Below are 25,674 nucleotides of genomic sequence, written 5' to 3' on the forward strand. Positions count from 1 at the left end.
TGGCCTGGCGGCCGCCTGGCCTTCGACTTTAGGTGACACTATAGAAGGATCTTCATAGGGAATTCTCCTTCATCCTGATCCATTTTTGATTTGTAATATCCCAATACCCTATATGTGATCTTAAACTTTCCTTGTATTAAAAAGTACAGTCCTACAGTAATAGATATTCAAACCACATTTATGTAAATTACTTTCGTCTTAGTCCAAAGCAAGTATAAAATGATGTGCATTTTAAGAAACAGTCTCTTTGCTGTTGGCTACTTTGTCTTAAATAAATTTGATTTCTGTGTACAGAGTCTTGCTTCATGGTCATAAGATTCTTATATGATAGTTTACGAATTATGCAATTCAAATATGTTTGACCCATGTTTTTTGCGTTTACAGGACAAAAGGGGACAGTTTAAGGATTTGTTTACTCCTGAACTCAGACTCACAACTGTACTACTGTGGTTTATATGGTAAATCCTTCTCTTGTACCTTTTTAGGAATTTATATCCACGATAACGTCCTCTGTGTTTGCCAGTTGTAACGCGGAGGGTGAAGGGTCCATGAACAGTATGGATGCCTTCCTTATTCAAGTATGGTCTCTAGATGAATGTGTTAAGAAAAAAATTGATCAAAACTTGACCACTCTTTGGCAACTAGTGATGGAGCGCCATGAGTTCAAGCGCGTAAAAAAGTGGGCATCTTAGGGCGGCCCCCGTTATTAGTTTAAGACTGTATGTTGAGAAACGTTTTTCAGTCTTATTGCCTAATGTCCTACATGTATGTCAACAGGTTCTCTAATGCCTTCTCCTACTATGGGATAGTCTTGATGACAACTGAGTTGTTCCAGGCTGAAGACTCAGAAAGTGCAAGTTTCTGCAGTAAGCAATGTCTTCTTGTGTTATTGTTGTTTTCCTCACATTGTGTATCTGAAATTTGCGTAGTCATGCCATATTTTAGAATCAAACATGAATGAACTTATTACTCACTGCTAAATATTACTGAGCTTCTTTTCATCATCTCTTCAAGGTGCGAACCAAAAAGACCATGCATTGTTTAAGTGTTATGCGGGCTGCAAGTATCTAAATAGGAAAGACTACACAGACTTGCTGTGGACTACAGTAGCAGAGTTTCCAGGTATTGATGTGTGACACAATTTGTAAAACAACTTAGAGTTTATATCAATTTTCTTCGAACAATGACTGTTTATTAAAGGTAGAGAACGTACCTCCAAATTTTCGATGTCTGTCATTACATCTTGGACGCGGAGAATGGTCTAGTCTCAATCTCGTGAGAGAATACGAGACTAGACCAGGCTTGATTAGAGTTTGCATACTCTTCTTTATACCCCTGTCACATTTGGCGAAAATCGATCGGACGACAATTCTGCGGCAATCGCCCGAGCCTCGCTTATAATAATAACTTTATTGCACAACAATATTAATTGTACAGCATATAAAGTATGGCTTATATGTGACTCGGACGGTTTTCAGGTGAAAATACACGCAAACTTCTTTCGATCTTGAATATGGCCAATCTTCCATCAATACGCCCGAAGATCGTGGATAATGTGTCAGGGGTATTAGAAAGTTGTGTCAATGTGATGTATAACTATTAATATACATACAACATTATGTATAATGATGACAAAAAACAAACTAAGGAGGATTTATTTTGGTGTAAAATCCCCTTGCATAAGCTTACTAGAAAAGTTTATGTTGCCTCTTAAAAGTTTAAACTTTAAAGTACAGTTTCACTGTTATCATCAAACCCAGTAATGTCCAGATAAAGAATGATGCAGTTGTTTGATTTATTTACAAGTAAGTTGAATTTGTTTACAAAAGTAAGGCAAATGTTATGTACAAAAGTAAGTCAAATTGCATATTCATTTCAACATCTGGAGATTTTATCATATAAGACTGGTAAGAACTTCTAAAAGAATATCGATATCTCAACAAAGCCTCTTATCTTTTAAAAAAAAAAGACCTTAACATTTTTTAAAAGCCTTTTGAGATTATTTGAAACATCTCAAGATTAAGTCAACTAGTATGAATATTAACTAAAATATTTCGAAATTTATGACAAAATCCTAAGATGCTTTAAAAAGATCTCAAAATTTAGGACAAAATCTTAAGATGCTTGGAATAAATCTGAAGATTTTTATTTTTAATGAACCATGAAGACTTTGAGTCACTATGATTTGTTGTATAACGTCATCTATTTTTACAAAATATGAGATATGTAAATCTTACACGTAAACGGTTAGAGAATTTAAGCCATAGGTGATCTGCTAGGGCAAAAATAATCCGCTTTTCATTTCCGTCTTTCCCAGGACTATTAGTAACCATGCTGATTATAGAGTGGTTAGGAAGGAAGCGTACCATGGCCCTGGAGTTTGTCGTCTTTGCCTTCTTCACATTCCTACTCCTGACTTGTGGTGGAAGGTATTTATAAAGCCATACCAAATTTGCTTTTTAGTTATTTTCAGAATGATGAAAATATAGAGGACATCATGAGCATCATAAAACTTTAATATGACAGTCTGTATTTAAAAAAAATGATTTCACCAAGGTAACGTTATACATTTGTAACTGCAATATCCACTGGAGTTAAATGTATTTCTTGATTTGTTTTGTTTTTCCAGAACATGGTTGACCATCTTTATCTTCATTGGGAGAGCCTTTATTTCTGGAGCATTCCAGGCTGCTTACGTCTACACACCAGAGGTACGTGGAAGAGTTGTCTGTTTTTCTTTTTTTTTACCATAAGGAAACGCCATGGTAACTATTTGTTATTTACAGTTCATTCAGGGCTCAAAATCCTTTTTTCTGCATACCGGCTGCACTAGTGCAGGTAACACTGAAAATTACCTGCACCAGACAGATTTTACCTGCACCACTCTGAATTTTTAAAGTATGAATCCTACGAAAATTGTTCAGGAACCATTGCTTTTTTTTTCTTCTATACTTATTTATGTGTATAAAACCCAGTACATGGGCCAGTGCAGATTAGGTGCAGGTAGACACCAGAAATATCTACACAGCTCCAATTTTACCTGCCCTACACTAACCTGCATATGAAGGTGGTATTTCGAGCCCTGCCATTGAATCAGGGAAATTCCCCAAGCTCTTTTCAACAAGCACAACAGTGGACCACAGCATAATGTTCTTTCTTATATAAGGACTTTTTCAAATTGGCTCTTTCTAGTAGCCTGCAGTTTGGGTCAACAATTATTGAGCCAAAATTTGACCTCACAACCTCTTTGTCCAGGGACAGGCCTAGGGTCATTATAACCACTGGAATGTACAATGATTGCAATTTAAGAACCTTAGAGAAGATTTTGCTCATTGTCCATTGTACCAAGTTGAAGATAATAAAGTCAGCTAAGGACAACTTTTCTCATACCCGGTACGTTGAACTAAAATTTCTACTGTTACGGTTGTGTATAGTATCGGATAGTACAAAGCTCTTTGTTGTTCTTGCCACACATGGTGGAATAAGATTCTTTTTTCTGTACACTAACTGAGGTGCATCTCATTTAATACGATAATTGCATATTATTTTCAGATCTACCCCACAACAACAAGAGCCCTGGGGCTGGGGACGTGCAGTGGAGTGGCCCGCCTGGGAGCACTGATCACCCCTTTTGTTGCACAGGTTTGTTTCTGTCCCGTGACATACATTGTCAAACTGATATCGGCTTTTTTCTAACTGTTTATCCCTTGTTGTAAGGTCTATTAGCAGCTTGCATATGGTGCTAGTAACATTGACTGAAAATAAGTTGAATGTGATGGTATTGCTTACCTTTTTAGGCTGCCCTCTTTTTGTAGATTTCTCAAATTTGAGAATTTTTAAAGTAAGCTGCAGTCCAATGAGATTTTTATACACACATTTGTCAAGCAGATGCTATGCAGCTTGTGATGGTGTGCATTTTCATCTATTTACAGTTATTACGTCAGTAGTTAATACAGTAACTGCTGCTGTCATTTCTTAGGAGTTTATTATAATAAGACTTTAAAGTTAGTACAACATTGGGAGGCAAAACTATAATAGTTGTCGTAGGCACAGAATTGGATGTGACTCCAGTATTGGAAACAAATTCAAAAACAATGTGATGCCTGCATGATGTTAATTTTGCTTGCAAAAAAAAGCAGTATTAACATTCATCATAATTCCTTTCCCACAAACCACAGGTGATGTTGAAATCTTCCATCTACCTGACTGTGTCTGTGTACGGCACCATTTGTGTTCTGGCTGCCATTGCCTGTTTGCTGCTTCCCATAGAGACCAAGGGGCGGAGCATGCAAGAGACTGGGCAGCCTAGTACACAGTCACAAACTCGGTGAAACTGGCCAGTGGATAGACCTACAGATGAAACATACACATTCTGGAGCTGTTTTCCTTTTTTTTGTATTATTAGTTATTTATTGCAAATGAGCTGTGTATTTCCTGTGTATTTTAACTTATTTTTCATTATCATTGTAAACTAAATGTTAAGGACAATGTCAGTTGCAAACTCAACATAGATGCTATAATACAACTTTTCTGATAGAATTATTGAGAATCATGACCTTTTCTTTGTAAATTGAGGTAGCCAAATTTACACTTCCTATATAATGGTTAAAAAGTTCTCCAAACCAGCAACTTGGGACAAAAATGACCGAATACAATCACTGAATGTTATATGTTTCTTCAAATTATATACATTTCAAAATAATATTATGAATTTCAGTGCAAAAATACCAGTAGGTTGATGCTAAACATTTACAGTATTCGTTAGAAAACTTATGGTGTAAAACTCTACAGTTGACTTTTTTGAAAATTCATCTTACACATGTACCTTGTGCTAATTGACAGACAACGATGAAAAATGTGATATTTGTGTTTCAAAGAATGGAAAAATCATTATATACACATTATACAACTACTGGACGTTTCAAAATGTTTATTCATAGAGACTTCTTAACACCATTTTGCTTTTATAAAGCAAGTTCTGTTATAGAAATATCTTCAGCTGTAGCAGACTTATATCCGATAGAATAGACATTAGTTATGACCCTTTTAATGGGCTTCATCTTATAATTATTTTTGTCGCTTATTGTGTAATGCTAGTTTACCTTTATTTGGCGGTAACCTTTATCCGTTGCAGTGTATTTTGCGGTATCAAGTCTATAAATGGTGTTTTCAAATTGCAGTATTTTGATAATATTGTAATTTGAAACCACAGTCATTCAACTTGATATTCCTAAATACACTGTCTTAATGAAACAACGGATATAGGTTGCCTATGAATAAAGGTAAACATGCCTTACTACTAGAAAATAAATAACTTGGTTGCAACAAAAAAAAAATCTGCACTGAGCTTTCTTGGCATGGCCAAGTCATCAAATCATGAAAACGTATGTGGTATTTTACAATGTTGTACAATCATAGCTATATGTGATTTAAATATTGTGGGGCTGCAAGTACTATCATGTAGAAAAGAAGGCAGTTAACCAGAATTGCTCAGCTCCTCTTGGTTAAACTTTGTAAATGTATATTTTGGATCATTCCAACTTCTTGATTTGTGTTTGAGTCATTAAAAAAAACTATGTCAGAAATAATGATGTATCTATTCTGAAAGAAAACATTATAACTTACGAAACCTCAAATGTGATTTTTATGTCAAAATGTGTAATATAATAGGAACCAAGTACAGTTGTGACTATGTGATAAATGTATATAAAAGTCATGTGCTTGTTTAAATTGTATATGTTGAGAAGTATATGTTGTTACAGAGAGAACTGAACATGACAAATAATTATGACCTCCAAACTAGCTAACGATAGTTCACCTTTATCCGCGTTGTAACCTATATTCGTTGTTCTTGAAAACGGGTTATTTATGGATGTCAAGTCGTCATTCAGTGGTTTCAAATTGCACTTTTGTTCAGAATATTACTAGTTTGAAACTACCGTTTGTCGACTTGATAGTCCTAAATACTCTGTTTTAAGTACATGTACAACAGATATAGGTTACCCCGCGGATAAAGGTGAACTAAGAATACACGGTATCTGTATAGTCATGGGAAAAACAAAAAAAGATATTTTAGATATGTTAATGAAGTGGTGGGAATGATAGTTTAGATTTGAGTCCGATCAAAGTCTACAGTTAATGTGGAAAAAATGTGTTTTAACTGTGAAGTATGTATGTTCGAAAAAGGAACAGAACAGAGTCACTATAGATGCAGAATTAAAATGTGCAGAATCAATTAGAAAGACTGACTTTCAAGAACCAAGACAGTAACGTTACATGTCAGAAATGCCATATCTCAACATTTCAATGTATTACAATTACGGAAAATACATTTAAGTTATTTGAAATCGTGGAAGACGTGTGGAAACTTAAGCTTGCTGTGAAATCTTCCACAAATGAACACATTGATAGAAAATATTAAATAAGTATTAGATAGGTCACACACCACTTTAATGTCCAGTTTAAGTTCCAGGATTTGATATATTTGTTGCTGAAGAGAAATTTCAACATAAAAGAACATGCAAACGTGTATACCTTGGTACACATCGTTTTAGGGACAGAATATTAAAGTCCTATGCAGATTTTCTTTCCTGTTCAATTTTGGCTTAAATGAACGTGAACAAAATAATTGAATTAGTGTGGCCTTCCAATGCTGTATTGTAGAAACGTCTATAAGGTTAATCTACATGTACAATATCGCTACATGTTGGGAACTGAATTGCTGAGTCAATGTGAAGCTACCAGGCAGCTTGGAAACGTTTATTTTATAATTTACGTTAGTTTCTAGTCTGAAATCTCATTTCAGTCTCAAAAAGAAATAAACAGTCTGTATTGCAAACCCTTTGAACGTTTTCAGTGACTCGTCGTACATGCATATGGGATAATATCAGTGATTATATTTAACTAATATTGTGTACTATGAATATGATGCCTTATACATTATTTGTGATAGGGGATTATTCCGGTTAAGAGAACTCCACGGAGTAACTGTTTTGGAATATTGTAAGTGTGGATTCCAAATGTGATACTAACTGAAGAATGATTCAGAAGAACTAGTTTTTGCCCAACTTGCAAAGAATACTAAACGATAAACAGGTAATAGTATACCAAATCACACGACAAATAAGCGTTTTCTTCTCTTAAGCTGTGACTTCTCTTCCCGTGCCTTATACAAAGGAATGTACGTAGTAGATTTGCCAAAGTTATGTATTGGCATGGGCTTGAATATACAATGTACTTCCCACGTCGTCACGTCAGAGAGATGAGATTTCTTGTTCAGACAGATGACGACAAATTCAGGTTTTGCATGTACATGTGCTGCAGTAGCCAGCTGTTTTAAACGGTAGATGCAACACTTCCACTGGCAAACTCTGCAGATCTGAAAGCATCGGTTAAAGTCATAGGATGATTTTACATCTACGGTTGTTCCTTCCATTGCTGTTCAACCAAAACGAAGTATCAACTGTAAAAATGAAAGTAAGTGGACTGTTACTGATCGCTACGTTGGTATCTATGGGGTCGGGTTGCTATTGTCTGCCAGCTAACTGTGAGATACAGCACAGTTCTTACTTTCAAACATCAGCCGTTGATTGTAATTTTCTGAAACTTACTGCAATTCCTGAGGGCATACCATCCAACGCTGAACGACTTCTGGTCAAGTTCAATAACATCGCAAGCGTAACCAAGCTGCCGCAACTACCGAAACTGCAAGTGCTAAACCTAGGCAGGAACTCCATTGAATCGTTTTCCTGGGTGTCGTTTCGGACTCTGCCATGTTTGAAGTATTTATACTTAAACTATAACCAACTACGGTACGTGCGTTTGGGGAGCGTCATTGAGTATTTGCCGAAGCTGACTCACGTTGATGTCAGTTTTAACAAGCTCACGTCGCTGTCTGAATACGAAGTGGGGTTGCCACAGGTGACCGCGGTCTGGATCGAGGGAAACCCTTTTCACTGTGACTGCAACCTGTCCTGGCTGATAGGCAAGATGGTGTGCTTACAGGCCTGCAAGGGGAAAGATCGGCAGGCCTGTTGCCGGTCGTGTTCAGCCTGTTTTGTTGCCGACTACCCAAAATATGCAAACAGGGCTGCCTGCAACAGTCCAAGTCGACTGAATCGGTTGCCTTTGTCGAACGTATCCACCCAGTTGACTTGTGAACTCCACCAGTCGACCACAAGAGCCGCCATGGCCCCAGCAAATGGGAGTCCAAAAGCTGGGCAGTCTCAGGAAATAGCAACCAGCTTCGTGCAAGTGAGCCCTCATCATGACACCAGCTCCAAACTAACTGAGCATAACAAGGACGCAGGTACAAATACTTCTGGCCCCATCGACGGTTCAGGTGCGGGTAAATCCAAAATGGCAAACGGAATGATAATCACTCATCGACACATTTTACTCAGCACCATGGCAGGGACGATGGGTTTCCTGACTACGATGATAATGTGCTATCGCCTGAAGAAGTAATGCTAAAGCTATATACAGTAGAAGCCGCTTAATTGCACACCCCATATGCCAGTGAATTTTGTGCAATTATCCGATTGGTGTAACAAAGCGAATTTATTTAGCTGGACCAGACCACCACAGAATTTGGGATTTCGTGCAATTGTCAAAAATGTGTATTTATCCGTTGTGCAATTAACTGGCTTCTACTTTAGCCATAAGTTGAATAAGGCTGTTTAAGAAGTAACAGAAGAAGGGACTGAGTCAACTACAGCTTACAACTGAATCTCTAACATAACATATGCATAGCCAAAACATTATAAATCTCTCTGTACGTATACTACCACTGTGGATTCTACCAGTGTGACCATCTTTGTGGGGCCGCGTAGCACAGTGGTATTGTATTCGGCCCGTGATCGAGAGGTCGCCGGTTCGAATCCGCCTACCGTGATGCCGGTCTTGTGCCCTTGGGAAAGGCACTTTACACGACTTTCCTCACTTTACTCAAGTGAAAAATGAGTCGTCCTTCGGATAGGACGTTAAATGGAGGTCCCGTGTATGGGGAGAGCCATACCCCATGCACGTTAAAGAACCCCCACACGTGCGATGGTGCGGTGTGCGTTGGTGCAAATCCTTCTGTCGGGAGTTGGTGATTCACTTCAAATCACCCGGATGGAGGCCTGGCGAACCTCTGTCTCGTATCAGCCACATGGTGAATTACATCATTCACCCGGACGGGAGACCTGGCGCATCCCCGTCTTGTAATTAGCCTACGAAAGGGTATGTCACCCCGTAAGGGGCGGTATAACCCCGTCGTGTGTAGACATGTGCGAACATGTCTACATTTGATCACGTCGACCGATGATGATGATGATGATCTTGCAACTAATGATGTAAACCAACAGCATACAATGACTTTATGCTATAACAAAGGCTTGTGTTAAATTAATGTTATATGGGGTTATGTTCAGACAAGCCGTCGCTAAATTACACAAGCAGTAACAAGAAAGTTGCTATCCTTATGATACAAGCACCTGGTGTATAACGTTATGTCATGATTGTCTGAGCTGTGACTGTATGTTTAAAGTAAGATATACTTCGCTCTGTTTCATTGTTTCTTAAAATATCTGATCCCTTTTTTTCTAGGGATTTAGCATTTATTAGAATCACAAAAATCAATGGACTGTTTTGTCTAAATTTGTAAAAGTGCATTTATACCTATTTGCAGATGTTTGTAGAAATGAATTCAGTAATAAGTACATTTGGTTTGATTAATGAATGAACCAAATATCGTACTTAATGTATAATATCTTAATTATTGCATGGAAGAATGTGTTATTGTTTTCATATTTGACCTTTGCACTTCCATTTGTCAAATAACACCAATAGAAAGTTTGGTATAATTAATGAATGAAAAGTAAGACTAATTTTTGAATGTAATTTCATCTGTGACGGTAGTAAATATTATGTTACAATTCTAAGACTTTATATCCGTACACAAAATAAAGCGCTTACCAACAAGTTTTCAATCAGTCCTCAGTCCTAGGTTTTGGGTCATTTCAACTTAAGAAGGATCAGAGGACTGGCCGAAAGCTTGTTGGTAAGCGCTTTATGTTGTGTACGGATATAAAGTCTTAAAATTGTAACATAAAACTAATTTTGCTTTGTTGCAACTGAGATCACATCTACCGTCAACGTTGTTTTCATGGAAATTAATGTGCTGTTGAGGAGATCATGCTTAATTTTACCTGAGATGTTTTATATGATAATCTGTAGACTTGGTAAAATAACAGACGTCACTAGACTCCGTCACGTACCGTAATCAGAGAACTCATCTGTGAAAAGTCATGTTTTCAGACTTAATCTCAGATTGGTCTTGAAGCGGGGGCGCCAAAGTTGATGTCTCGGAGACGGCAGATGGATCAAATCGTCTGTTCCTCTGCCCACGTGTATTGATGTTTTTAAGAAACTTCAAATTCAGATGTGTTGCCTTGTTTCTTTTAATATCTCAACACTTTTTATAGTAATCTAGCATTGCAGTCAAAGTCGTGTTTTTTTCTTATCATGACGAAGACGTAAACTTACAATCATAAAACTCATGCAGTGGACTGTTTTCCAAAATTGGTAAAATTGCATTTCATTTCATTACCATACCTGCCTGTAGATGTTTAAAGAAATTAATTCAGTACAAAACGCATCGGGTTCCCAAATTAAAATATAACAAATACCGTACTTAGAATGTATTATATTCTAATCACTGACATGGGAAAATGTGTCATTTGTTTTCATGTTTCTTTTTTTTTATGTGAAAATTTGTAGACTTGGTAAAAAAAACAGACGTCGCTAGACTCCGTCACGTACTGTCATCAGAAAACTCATCCGTGCCAAGTCATGTTTTCAGACTTCATCTCAGATTGGTCTTGAAGCGGGGGCGTGAAAGTGCATTTCTCAAAGAAGGCAGATGGATCAGATTGTCTGTTCTTCTGTTATTTTTTTCCCAAAAAAACTTGTAGCTGTTGTTGTTGAATATATTTTGTGATGAATCCACAAAGTTTAACGTACAATACATAACAAAAGATGCAGACTAGTCCAACCCAGAGAGGACGTGTAGTTCATAATTTTGGGATGAGCGATGAGTTCTATGATGATACTGTAAATGTTCGCGGGGATTTGATTTCGCAGTAGCGGGAAAGGGACTTTTCGCGGTGGATTTAAGTTCGCGGTAACACCATGGACTGCAGTCTAATACCATAATAGAAAAATGTTCGCGGTGGTTTACGTTCGCGGTGAAGTGGTCACCGCGAAAACCACGAACATTTCTGCATTTATTGTGCCGTGTTTTAAACAAGAGGAAATGCCATAGAAGGTTAAATATGGCTATACCAAAGTATGAGTTCAGTTAGATTTTTTTATTTATGCTTTTTTAATGTTTACGTAAAGGTCTGTTAAAAAAGAAACGTTCAGAAAATGTATCAAGGAAAAGGGTATACTAAGGAGTACATAATATATTCCTTTATCGATCATTAACTTGATATCATTATCATGATTACTATTATTATTATTATGAATTCTTTGTGGAAAGCTTACCCTCAGGAAGTTATATCATACCTCGTTTTCATATGTCACATGGCTTAGCTGCAGTACTGGCACGGAACGATATGATGATGATGATGATATGTCACGCTGCAGACTGGTGACAAAACAGACGTCACTAGATACCATCACGTACCATAATCAGAGAACTCATGTAAGATTTCCTTGTCTTCAGATTGGTCAGGAAGGAGGGGAGGGGAAATGACATTCAATATATGCCACGTCGTGCAGAAATGTTGTATTAAAGATATGACACTGTACTTAAACCTCTGGTTGAGACAGAATGTATTCAATTTCACTCTTGCATGTACTACCGTAGCTTGATCTGTGTCTGTGGCGAACACAACAACGGGTAAACATTGAAAAATCCATTTTAGTAATCTGAAGCGAAGTCATTGGAAGTGACAAAAAAGGAAGATCACCCGGCCCGTTTAGAATGAAAGTAAGTGAATTGTTGCTGCTCTTTGCGTTGGGATCTCTGTGGTCGGTTAGCTCTTGTCTGTCAGCAAAATGTGACATGCGAAAGCCAGTGGTTGATTGTGATCATCAAGACCGTGTCACGATTCTGGATGATGTACCGTCCAATGCGTCCATCAAACGTCTTTCTGCAAGGTCCAATAACATCAGAAAAGTAACCAACTTGCCTCAACTACCAAAATTACATACATTGGACCTTGGCTGGAACTCTATTGAATCCTTTTCATGGACGTCGTTGCGCGCTCTGCCACGTTTGCGTAGACTTCATTTAAATGAAAACCGACTACGGTACGTGCAACTGGAAAGCGTCATTGAGTATTTGCCGGAGCTGACAATCGTTGATGTAAGTTTTAACGAACTCACGTCGCTGTCTCAGAACGAACTGGGGTTGCCACAGGTGACTGCGTGGTATATCAAGGAAAACCCATTTCACTGTGACTGCGACCTCTTTTGGCTGATTGACAAGATGGCGTGTTTACAGGCCTGTAATGGGAAAGGCAAAGTGCTCTGTTGCCTATCATGTTCGGCCTGTTATCTTGGCAATTGCAACCTGAAAGGTACAGTCTGTCGCACCCCGGCTGAACTGAACCGGCTGTCGCTATCAAACGTGTCAACCCAGCTGCCATGTGGACCGCACCAGCCGACCATGAAAGCTACCATGGCCCTTTCGGTTCAGGCTAAGAGTGAAGTCACTGCTGGCAAGTCTCAATCTATGGGAACCAGCGTCCCTCAAGGAAGTCCCCGCTATGACAACAGACCAAAACCAACTGAGCATAACAATATTACAGATACCCTTACGGGTTGTGAACAACCCAAGCCGACCACAAAAACTATCATGGCCACTACTGATGAGGCTAAAAGTGAGCGACAACACAATGACACTTCTACCCAGTCCATGAGTAACAGGAAACAGGAAGATGACGCGTTTCCTGTTCTCTACATCCCCGTCATCGTAATCGGAAGCTTCTTGGCTTGTAGCTTCCTGGGTTTGATCTTCATCTTCTGCTTAGTCGGGACTATGAAACACTGCCACCACCACCGCCCAGAAGCCAACATGGGTTTGTTTGTTTTATTACTAGGAATCCGGTGGTAATTCTAGTGATTATTTATTAGGAAACGTGTCGAAATCTTCCTTCCAATACCATTTATATCAAAATGCTGTATAGATCATTTACAATTATACATTACCATTCAATCATATATCATAAAAAAGTTATATTACATCAAAATACTACCGTACTACAATCTGTCAGTCTAAAATGCATGTGATTTTATACATTGTCTTTGAGATACCGTGTCTGAAATTACATTAATTCAAGCATATGATTTTACTTTCTACCGAAAATAATTTCATCAGGTTGATAGAACATAGGACATAAGAATTTTCTCTTACACAACCAGTTTTTCAAGGGGGGTACAAGCTCAGCCACGTTTGGGATAGTCTTCTTGCCGCTAAAGCGCCACCTACATCGGCTACATATAGCGGCAAGAAGCAGAACTCCAGTTAGAAGCTCTGAGGAAGATGTCTGACAGACATCGAAACGTCAGCAGGTGAGAAAAACTGGTTGTGTAAGAGAAAATTCTTATGTCCGATTTTACTTTCTAGTTATAACGATATCATTGGGTCACAGAGACGGTCTTATATTACAAGTTTACAACATTAGGAGATTACCACCATGCATAAATATGGATTCTTTCAGGTGTGTATGTCTGTATGTGTGTGCATAGCTTTAGAACCTATGCACGTATCGTGCTGATATTTGGTATGTGGGAAGACGATGGAAAAGAAGTAGGTGTTGGTCACTTCTGGGCTACCTGGTGTTTGGTTTTGGTACTGCAGTAAAACCTATATGTTAGGAATTAATTTGGAATTGCAGAGCCGTTTTTTTTTAATCATCCGAAGAGGATTACAAAGAAATGACATAGACATCAATGATATCAATGATAATAAGCATGCAAGTAGATTAGTCCACTGACTTTTCTTGCTTAATTGATGATATTAGGAAACTGTACATTGTTTTCAATACTAGAACTTGAAATTCTACCAAAGTTTGAGCTTCCCGCATACAAAATAAAGTTGTATAACTTGATAATAGAATACCGTCATTGAATTAATTATGTTGATGACATTTGCATAATCAATATAAAAATGCCATTCTTCAATTGTGGCAAATAGTTTGTTGAAGGTGAAAGTCAAAATGCACAGATTATGTAAATGTGCCAGTGATTGGAATAAACAGTTCATACTGTATATATTTCATCATACACTGTATCTTTGCAGGAGTTGTTATCCACGGAAACCCAGCTGTCAATCATATTGCAGGAGCTGTCAATCAGGGACCCTTAGCAGTCAGTCAAATCACACCACCAATAGTGAACTCCCTCTACCACCGCGGCGCTGAGGAAGAAGTTCTACATTACTACCATTACTACCAAACTACGGAAGATGTGAACCAAACTCCGGAAGATGCAACCCAAACTCCGGAAGATGCAACCCAAACTCCGGAAGATGCAACCCAAACTCCGGAAGATGCAACCCAAACTCCGGAAGATGCAACCCAAAGTCCGGAAGATGCAGCCCAAACTCCGGAAGATGCAACCCAAACTCCGGAAGATGCAACCCAAACTCCGGAAGATGCAACCCAAACTCCGGAAGATGCAACCCAAACTCCGGAAGATGCAACCCAAAGTCCGGAAGATGCAGCCCAAACTCCGGAAGATGCAACCCAAACTCCGGAAGATGCAACCCAAACTCCGGAAGATGCAACCCAAACTCCGGAAGATGCAAACCAAACTCCAGAAGATGCAACCCAAACTCCGGAAGATGCAACTGGAGAAGGTACTGTCTCAAATCACGGATACCCAACGATTCCGCTCATCGAGAATCACCGTGTGGAATCTAATATTATGCACGGCAATTCCCAAGCACCAATTTCTTCATCCCGTTTGTACGTGTCATCGAATTATGTTAACTCAGCGAACACTTGTACTGACGAAGGTTTAACTTATGGTCTCCAAGTGGCTTCTGAATCTGATGACGCGGCGAGTGAACCCATATATGGCAGGTACTCAAAACCAGTCATTACGTCATCCAGGCTGTACACGTCACCGGAAAACAACTTGACAAACCTCAGTACCTCAGGACGCACTGTAACTCTACCTGGTGGGTTGTCCAGTGAACCAATATATGGCACGCGTTCGCAAGCAACAACAGTTACATCCAGGCTGTACAACATGTGTGAGAGAGACTCATGCTAACTGTATTGATGAGACCATCAGAACGACGTACAAAACCGTACAATGTAGAAGAACAGCATATTATGTCCAAAGTAGACATCATGGTCACTTGTAGGACCACATGATTTACAATGTAGACATCCCTTGTACAGTGCCACCGTATAGGACTCTTAGCCACGTGATTTTCAATGTGCACATCACTTCTGCAGTGCCACTGTATAGGGCACATAGCAGCATGATTCTGAATGAAGGCGTCACTGGTACCGTGCCACTAAAATTGTGTGTGTGTGTGTGGCTTGGTCTGGTACTGAAAATCCACTGCAGCGGAATACAACTGTGCATGCTAAGAGGACCCTTGTGGCTCGGCCAAGTACTAGCCCCTCGTGTGTTTAGATTTTTTTCAAATTGCCATGTGCTTAGCCAACGTTTCAGTGGCTGTCTTTCTCCTCCCCCAATGCAATACTTTCTGGTTCTACTTCTGACTGCCGCTAGGTGTCGCTATTGCAGCGTGAAGACTCAGTCGGAGACCGCAATATGATGAAACTGAATTTATTTACTAAAGTAGGGTGAAAGGAAGTCAACGCCACAAACTGATACAAAAAAAAATGTTTGAATGTTTACAAATGTATTTGTATGTAAATGTATCTTGGTTTACAGGTATTGTAGAAGTTTTCGATATACGTTTATAACTTTACGTGCAGGCAAAACTTTGTGCGCCATCGGGCTGCGGATTCGCCCCCCGTACGAGCCAGTACGGGCGACGCGCGTGCACTGTACGTCCTGAACGTTTTCAGAAATACGTGGCGGACGTGAACTCCCCCAAAAAATTACGGACAAATTGCACGTACGGCGGGTTGTGCCCTTAGCTTCACTGTGAAGGCAACAGAATGGTGCGGGCAGCGCTCTATCTCTACACTTCACGCGATCCGCTGATGTGAGCAAAAGTGCTCCCCCATCTACGAGGCTTACCTGCCACTTATACTCCCGTTCGAAGCGGGAACGTGCACCTCAATCATCGCTCGAGTAACCATTTTTGTGACAGCCATGACCGGTCCATTAGCGCTTGATAGCCTACGGTAAGTGCTATCCTCTGCGTAGTGATAGCGTCGCTCCTCGCATATCACTCCTGAAGCGCTTGGTACTTGCTTCCCTGATAGCCAATCGGAAAATTACTCTTCAAACGGCTGGCAGCAACAAGTTCTGGGCGGAGTTAGAAAGCACCATTTGCAAGCTTAAGTAGCCAGTAAATAGCGGTGTCTTCTGGCATGGCCTATCTATCTAGTACATCATATTCTTTGAAGGACTACTTTTGCTGACGTACGACTGTTAAAGATTGATGATGTTCGCTTGATGAAAAGTTGTTATCCGTCTGAAAAGATGAAGTGCGCTCTTCATTCGAAAGACAGATGAGGATATTTGACGGTTTGCAACGACATAGTATAAAGTTACGCTATTCGCCAAAGCGTATCACCAACAGGGCTCGAAATACCACCTGCATATGTAGGTTAGTGCAGGTAAAATTGGAGCTGTGCAGGTATTTCTGGTGTCTACCTGCACCTTACCTGCACTCGCCCATGTAAAGGGTCTTATACATAAATAATTTCTGTTATGTAGGTGTATATGGATTGTTATTAGCTGCATTGACGTTTACCACCTATCAAGTATAAAAGAAAAATAGCAGTGGTTCCTCAGCAATTCTATTATGATCCATACTTCCTAAATGCAGAGTGGTGCAGGTAAAATTTATCTGGTGCAGGTAAAGTTTCTCTGGAGCAATGTTACCTGCACCAGTGCAGGTACGCAAAAAAAGTATTTCGAGCCCTGAGTCCAACATCGTTGAAAGGACGACGAACTCTACTTGAAGATGAAAACTTTCTCTGTCGTGCATCCATTACTCAAAGATTTTTCAAGACAGTGGGCAGAGAAGAGGGGATGTCTAAATTGGCCGCGGAGGGACTCTATCGTATATAATTGGTACACTCAAAAGGAACGATTGCGCACGCTTGTCTTTAGGCTCATCAAATTTTAATCCGTTTGCGTGGATGTCAACTGTTGAAGGCTAGATTGTAAAGGTCCAAAAGGGCTCACGTCAGAGGAAAGTCCCCCTAGACCCGGCCTCTTTCACCCTGCCCGCATGCAGGGCGCCTTCAACGGTAGCTTAGATTAGTCCATTAAGAACAAAATTACCTTGATTCCCGTCCATTGATCGGAAAGCCTTTCTCCAATGATAGTTATAAGGTTTTGATGTGAAATTGGAAAACCTTAATATGCGGAACCATACTCCGTAGCAGAAGTTGGATAGTTTTGATTATCTAGTTAATTAGAAGGTCCCAGTTAGGGAATAGGGAAGGCTAATACTGTACATGTATCAGTTATAAGTTCATGCTATAATACAAACAGTACTTACAAGCATATCAAATCACGGTACAGTAAGGGTATTTCTCTTTGTAGTAAACATTTAAGAAGGGTACTTGCATTTATATCTTCGAAGTAATCAAAGTATATGTATATTCTCACTTTCAGTTTTAAATCCACATTGATTTTATTGTCTTTTTTGACTTGCATTGTGATTTTCAGAATTATGCCGTTTTGTGCCTATGGCTACTTTGATATTCAATATCTTAGGAAAAGTCATGATGGATTTACAATACAGCAACGATAGCTACTCATCGATTAAGGGAGGATTCAAAATGAGCGCACAGCAAACACCTATAAACTTAGAGGGGTATTCCACTCTAGAAGGGAGTGTTATTTTCCAATAGAAAACATATCAATGAATACATAACCAGCCGACCTTTTGTGGGATTCCAGTTGTGGTGAATTATGCGATGTATATTTTATAAAACAATATGACACTGACTAATAAACCCATGCAGACCCTACCCATGCATTCTCTAGACGTATAGACACTTCCTTTGTCGTGCATATACACATTTATTTGCACTTAGGCCACGTTGATTTGATTATATGGATGACATCCGCGCTCGCACCAATTTTCGGCCATTTCCAAAAAAAAAAAAAGTTTCCGACCACACAATAAATTGTGCAAAGCAGCTGTAAAATGAGCACAAATATTCCGTAGATTGAAAAAAAAGTATCAGAAAACAGATAACTAATGCCATATATAGAATGCCAAAATGAATCTAAAGTCAAAGAATAAGATGTGAAAGGACGGAAAGAAAAAAATCTATTGTTGGTTGGTGGAGGTACCAGTACAGAAAATTCAGGTCCAGTGGATCATGGTATACCATACTATGTGTGTTTAGTCCTATGTTCAACCTTCCTGACCACTTTGATTTCATACTGAAGGCAACTTTTTTTTTTGGCCAAACTTTTTTTTTATTCGCTCGCTCGCATCAGTTTGGAGTTCCCGGAGGATGTCATCCATATAATCAAATCAACATGGCCTTATTTGCACGTACGGTGGTTTTGTGCCCTTAGCTTTAGAGAGTTCGCCTTGCATTAGGTCAGTCGTGAGATTAATTCCAGACTGTCATACTAGAGATTTTGAAATAAGAATGATGTATACTCTTATCACTGCTTATAGCACTCAACAAATTCAGCGGCTGGATTTTCGTTGGGAAGCATATAACTACGTACGTGATGTTGTAACGACACGTATTCTGCCCTGCGTTTTCACAAGTCTTTTCGTGACATTCCTTAATTTCGTTCTCCCCCAATATAACGATGAATGTGACAGGGCATGCAAAGATGCATTTCGATTAAGGTGCATACGTGGTGCTACAATGGCACTTATTTTACCTTATGACGATTGTACCCTGTATTCTCACACTTCTCACCATATCATTGTGTGATTTTTCTCTTTGATGAGACATTGAATGTGACAGAGAATACAGCGACTGCATTTACGTTTAGAAGTATACATAGTGTTATATACACTGTACTGATATTTATTTTGCCCTGAAGTTATCCTGCATTTACAGATGCCTTAATCTCTGCACCAAGTTTTCAAAAACAACGGGTATAGGTTACTCCACGAATAAAGGTGAACTAGCGCTACAAACTAGCGCTACAAACAGTTATAGTATGTACCGGTATAAGTCCTATTGGATAGAATACGTGATGCTGTAAATTTAAAGGCAACCTAAGCAATATTAGATCGTTGAAAGTGGAAATAATCTAGAAAAGGCATTCCGGATAATATTATCTAATGACATCCAATGCAATGTTTTAGCATATTTACATCATTTTGTCATAAATTGAGCCGTTAAAAACGGAGCAGAAACAAGTCGCATGAGATTTCCTGATCACGGCCTAATTTGGGGGGGGGGGGGGTTCCAATAATAAGGAATATCCTCGTGCATCTTATATCTGTGTCGTTTTTAACCACTCAAATAATGAAATAATGATGTAAATGTGGGAATACAGTGCAGTAGATGTAAATATTATACAGATTGCCTTATTCAGAATGTTTCTCCTTTTTAAGCTGCAATATTGCTTAGGTTGCCTTTAAGGCACGTATCTTACCGTGTATTTTCACGGCTTCGATTTTGGGTTATTTCGCAGGAGCGTGTCAATATCGCATCCCGAGCACGAACCCTGGAGCGCGATGATAAATCTAATCATTATGTTCGTGACATGGTTACCTTGCGGGCCTTGGACCGTGATGACGTCGCTACCCTTTGATATTTACCGCGCGAACGTGTCTCACAGTTGTCATGTAGTAAATTTGCACGTATCGGTATCAAGGGGTGTTGTCTTTAGTAGTAACGTTATCTCTTTATGACAAATGGAGTTTTAGTGTGTCTGTGCGTCTGTCTGTCTGTCTGTGTATGTAGTTTGTGTTTCCGAATATTTGCAGTTAACATAACTTTAAAACCTCGGGATAGATTGTAATGATATTTGGTATGTAGATAGAGATTAGGAAGACAAAGGTCAGGGTCAATATTGGGCTAACTGCGTGTGACCTTGGTACTGCAGCAGAATTTTCAGTTTTTCTATCTTTTGTCCTGGACATGCTATGGTTTCGTTTCGACACCTATATACTTACTCAGTGGCTTGAAAGCAAGATATGAACTGAGAATGCACATTGGGTTGTACAATAACGTGTTACATTTGCTCAAAGAATTAACTGTGAAAAGTTGTTCTGGTCTCATAGTTGATTATAAAAAAGCCTTTGACTTCCCGTCATTACTGTCTCTTCAGTACAGACAAACAATTAGATGCGTCTAAAATATTCACAATATTTAAATATCAGTATCTCTCGGTCTTCAAAACATAATGTCTGTGCATCTACCTTCTTCAAGACTTCTCGAAGGAGATGTGTTATGTGTTTAAGAAATCCGAAATGTCTGTCATAATGTCTTGTTTCTCAAAGAAAAATCCACGGGGATCCGTACGCCTTGAATATGCCTGAGTGCATCTTAAGATTGTCATGTTCTTGAAGAGGTTTAATAAATCACCGAGTTAGCACATGACAAACCGCATCGGTAAATACCCATAACGCTGCGTATTCGAATTACAGCTTTTGTATAAAGACATCAATTCGATTTTCCACTGCACGCACAAGTGTCATTTTCAAAGCACAGCGACAACAAAAAGACGACGCGAGGGACCTTCTAGCTCGTCCGTCTTAGGTTTTCGGATGATTGCGGCTGAGACAGACTGTCTCCTTGGAGATTTCTCTCCAGTCAAACCGGAACATTCATCTACTTGGAGAAGTATAAAGACCGACAACGGATCACATCCGTTAGAGTAAGACGAAACTCATTATAGGATAAAGGGAGGGAAACCCCAGATGTCTTCGGCAAAATGGTTCCATGCACGGAATTGTGTATATTACTGCATCGTCATATAGGGGATGTCCCTGTAGCTCAACTGGTTCAAATTAATTTTTGTAGATGCCAGACCCCATATCCACTAGGACGGTGCTCTCGACGAGCTCACTCTGTGACCTAAAATTTGACAGATCGCTTGATGAATTGTATAAAACAACAAATGTTTTCACGCTATGTGTGTTCTGTATGCTGTGTTTTGGGTCGCAGTGAGAGCGCAACGCAATCGTCGTCTAGTGGAAAGGGTTCTGGCTAACTGGGGGCCCCTGGTTCAATCCTTCTCAATTGGAGCTGCACTAGTCCTTCAAGTGTTCGAAAAGGACGTTTAAGGGAAAGGGCTAGCAACACCTCCCTGTAAAAAATACCTTGCCACTGAAACATCAAGAAACCTGCGGACTTATGTGCCACTATAGGCACTGCAAGGTCCAAACGAACGAACGAACGAATACCGTATCATTCACGGCATTCACACTTGTTACAATGTAGTAATTCCTGTGTACGTTGTCGAGACAAGATAACCTTGTCACAGATGAAAACTGACGTATCATATGACACGCCGTGTCTGGTGCTCGTTCGGTACATTAAGTGCAGACGTCATAGTTGAGTTGTGCAATAGAAGGCACAAAATGGGAATACGATTACAGAGCTACCTGAACTCCTTCAAAATCCTCTTTTTCCTTGTAAATTTTGGCCCATTCTGGAAACTTTAAGGGTTCAAAGGAATATGGAGGGTCTTAGTTTTCCCATTTTGGTCAAAATTTGCTCAGTTAAGTTCAGCAGCTTAGTTCGCCTGCGAAAGGATTTTAGTTGTCGGGTCATACCGGTGGTATCAGGAGAAAACTGGGGTCTCTTTTTGAGCCGATCAACACCCTGTTTTCAATGGTTACAAAGATGACTCTTCTGACTTTCTGGTGGAGAAGAATTTAAGATCGAAATTGGGGTTAGTACTTTTCTAGAGCCTTATTTAAGTGTATTTTAACATGGTTTTCAATGGAGAGGTCTAAAGGTGGTATCTCACTGCACTTGGGACACCAGTGCGGCACTGCGGGGTTCGAAAGATTACTCAGCGAATTTCAGAGATAAAGAACGAATTTTCTCACGTTTTGTCTTTTGTCGTCTTCTAAGTCATACGTTTACGTATGACACAATATCTGAATTATAAAAGATCGGAGAACATAACACAACAGTGCTGCAGTGAACGAACCCCGCAGTGCTGCAACGGTGCCCCAAGTGCAGTGAGATACCACCCTTAAGGTGCACTCTACCCGCAATTGTGTCAAGCTGGCGTCGCTGCGGGGTTCATTCACTGCGTTACTGTTTTTTTTTTCCAATTAGATATTGCTTAACACGTAAAAGTATGACTTAGAAGGCGACAAAACACAAAAGGTAAGAAAATTTGTTCTTCATCTCTGAAATTCGTTGAGTATCTTTCGAACCCCACAGTGACGCAAACGTGACGCAAGTGCAGTGAGATACCACCTTTACTGTGTTATATATCTGCGCCGTTAACATTTTGCACTGCGTCATTCCGGATGGCTCTGTGGTAAAACTTGCCCTTCAAAGACCCTTGATCTGCCAGTCTTGCAGAAAATGTAGCATGTCTCGTTCACAGTTATACATCAATGGCAAAGCTGTACAGGGCTGGTGGAAGGGTCACGGTCAAGAGATATGAAGGGTATCCAGTGGTGCGTATGTGTCTGACGGACAGTCAGATAATTCACGGCACGGTACACATTTGCCAAGATGGTCGGACGTTAACCGAAGAAATATTAGATAGTTGAAAGTGGAAATAATCTGGATAAGGCAATCTGTATGATATTGACATCTAATGCGCTATTATAGCACAATTACATCATTATTTCATAAAGTGAGCCGTTAAAAACGGCGCAAAAACAAGTCGCCCGAGGATTCCTGATTAAGACCTAATTTTGGGGGGTTTCAATGACAAGGAGTATCTTGGTGCGACTTGTCTCTGGGCCGTTTTTAACCGCTCAAATGATGAAATAATGATGTAAATCTGGGAATACAGTGCAGTAGATGTGAACATTATACAGATTGCCTTATCCAGCATGTTTTCATTTTTTACGCTGTAATATTGCTTAGATTGCCTTGAATATGTATTTTATATTGTAAGAGGACTCTACTCTGTATTAACGCCCAATTCACTTAAATCCAATCATACACACAGACGTCAAACCCATGAAATAGCTGAAGTAAAAAAAAATGATAATTGTAATTTCACATGTAGTTTATTTAGATATTTCATTTTTCCTGTATATCAATGCTTTGCTTTGCATTCAGTCATAAAGCATGTTTTTTAATCATCTTATTTGATTGGAAAGTTGTTTGTTTACAAAATAAATGTTTTATCCTGTTAAATCCAAAGGTATTGCAGCATCATTTTGGTGTTGACAAATCTACATGGAAGGAACTACATCATGTCAAACAGTGTACGCATTACCGAATGTTTCTAAAAATAGGGAACATGTAGCCATATGATATTGGTCCTGTTCTTGATTTTACATGTGTATCATTGCATTATATAAACCACTAAAGCGTTTCCTTTGTATCAGAAGGCCCACAAAACATTTCCAGCCAATACTTTTATGACTAATACTTCATGTTTTCCAAGCCATATAAGCATCGACTTTCGTCCATACGTGTCTGAAAGACGAGAATACCATTTTATAGTTAGGGCAGCAATTTTCAGCCAGTAATCCCCATTTTACCATGGGCCTTGAGGCTATTGGACTTCGGCTCAGGGTTTCATTATGAAAGGATTTGGGGGCTTTGGTGGGAGGCAAGTACGTAAAGCCGTGGCATTTTCTTTACCGCCCTTCGGCGTGACACGTCTGACATTTCAGCAACCAGAGGTAATATCACAAAGAGCAGACGAAACCCTCTGAAAATTAATGACGTCTGCTTTTATAAGCAGTGGACAAAACGTAGAGTTAAGGTGGTATCTCACTGCACTTGGGGCACCGGTGCGGCACTGCGGGGTTCGTTGATGACTCAACGAATTTCAGAGATAAAGAACGAATTTTCTTACGTTTTGTGCATTTTGTTGTTTCAGGCGTAACATTTTCTTCCTACCTTATTCTATACGTATACAGATATTTACTTTCGCCAAGAAGGTCAGTTTTCTTGTCTGTTTGTGATCTGTAAACTTAAGAAAATGTGGAAGCCACGATATTTGATAGTTGAGTATATAGATGTTGGGAAAACAAAGAAACGTACGATCATTGGAATTAATACATGTGAATCAAAGACATGCAAATCATCGATCATGAATTTAATTTATTTTCAGTTTCATAACTTGTGAAGTAAGGACAATAGTATGAGGAAAATTAAAAACCTTCTGTCCAGGTCCAATGTGTATAGATGAAAACTTAACACATTCATTTGAATCTTTATGGGTTCCTATGCTATTACTTTGAGCTTAGTATCGGTTTCCTGGAGTTTTATAGCTGCAAGGTCCGGCGATTATACACGGCTATTTCAACGATTGACTCGTTTTACGATATTGAGTCTCTTTATATCCACACAACACGACGATATAACATCGAAAATATTGATTGTCAAATATACACAGATAACTTTCAGATATCGGAAACTGGTTTTTAAAGTGGTCATCTCACCACGCTGCGCCAAACTGCGCTAGGAAAGTACAGATTTGCCTTTTACCAGACATTTCTCTAGCGTTCTTTCCGGCATTTGCTAAGGGTGGTATCTCACTGCACTTGGGGCATCAGTGCGGCACTGCTGGGTTCGAAAGATTACTCAACGAATTTCAGAGATAAAGAACAAATTTTCTAACGGTTTTCTAACGGAATTCAAATACATAAATTTCGACGTTTTGAGAATTGCACGTTTAAAACATCAAAATAATTTCAGGCGACGAATCGCGCCGCTTTGCGAACGTCGCTTTGCGCAATCCGGCACAGCCCAGTGTAATACCCACTTATCAAATAAACATCTCAACATATAAGCTATGATATGATATAACGACAAGTTCTCAATTCTAAACATGTTCGTCTGGGAAATATTCCTGTGGAATTTTCGTTAGGTTGTTCAGCTGTAGCGCCATTCCAACAGACCGGATGTAGATATCAATGGCCTCGTGCATTTCCGCTTTATATGGATCAAAATCAAGATGTCTTCTTCGTTTAAATTTCCCATCTTTATCTGTCTCCACGCACAGAAGTCTCTCCTCTGAAACGGGTACTTCCAGAAATTGTAATATTCTCTTGATCTGGCCGATCAGGTCCTTTCGGAGGTCTTCGTAGTGAACGACGAATAGTCTCTTGCAGTGTTTGATCCATTCCAGAGCGGTGTTCGCCCAGGTTTGGGAACCTCCTTTCACAAAGCCCACCCATTCTGCAACGAGACAAACAAAAGAGAAGTAGGAAACTTAACTCCTATATCGATGACAACTGTAATAGCTAAGTTCTAGCAGTATTTCAATTCATTTCAGAGTTTGAAGTTCATTAGCTATGCAAAGAAGTTTTTGATTAGCATTAATTACATTTATACATTAATGACTTCCTATTATTCTACGGTAAACGTGGCTAGCATATGGAAAATATACGAAAAAAATATGGAAAATAAGGACAACCCCGCGAACTAGTAG

The 25,674-nt window shown here is 39.4% G+C and overlaps 2 protein-coding genes across 3 annotated transcripts in view; one reads left to right on the forward strand and one right to left on the reverse strand.

Moving 5' to 3' along the window:
• LOC118426079 (synaptic vesicle 2-related protein-like) overlaps positions 1-6,216 on the forward strand; it is a 26,666-nt gene extending 20,450 nt beyond the window's left edge. Inside the window, exons 11-17 of the mRNA XM_035835337.1 lie at positions 371-458; positions 778-866; positions 1,015-1,122; positions 2,318-2,429; positions 2,630-2,711; positions 3,553-3,642; positions 4,179-6,216. Coding sequence (XP_035691230.1) covers positions 371-458; positions 778-866; positions 1,015-1,122; positions 2,318-2,429; positions 2,630-2,711; positions 3,553-3,642; positions 4,179-4,331 — 722 coding nt within the window. The 3' untranslated portion in view covers positions 4,332-6,216. The remainder of the gene's footprint in view (positions 1-370; positions 459-777; positions 867-1,014; positions 1,123-2,317; positions 2,430-2,629; positions 2,712-3,552; positions 3,643-4,178) is intronic.
• Positions 6,217-24,377: 18,161 nt separating this feature from the next.
• LOC118426252 (WSC domain-containing protein 2-like) overlaps positions 24,378-25,674 on the reverse strand; it is a 56,048-nt gene continuing 54,751 nt past the window's right edge. For both annotated transcript variants that reach the window (XM_035835527.1, XM_035835525.1), the window contains exon 8: positions 24,378-25,421. In XM_035835527.1, coding sequence (XP_035691420.1) covers positions 25,066-25,421 — 356 coding nt within the window. In that variant the 3' untranslated portion in view covers positions 24,378-25,065. The remainder of the gene's footprint in view (positions 25,422-25,674) is intronic.

The sequence above is a fragment of the Branchiostoma floridae genome, chromosome 11 (assembly GCF_000003815.2).
Source record: "Branchiostoma floridae strain S238N-H82 chromosome 11, Bfl_VNyyK, whole genome shotgun sequence".
In the NCBI taxonomy this organism is placed as follows: domain Eukaryota; kingdom Metazoa; phylum Chordata; class Leptocardii; order Amphioxiformes; family Branchiostomatidae; genus Branchiostoma; species Branchiostoma floridae.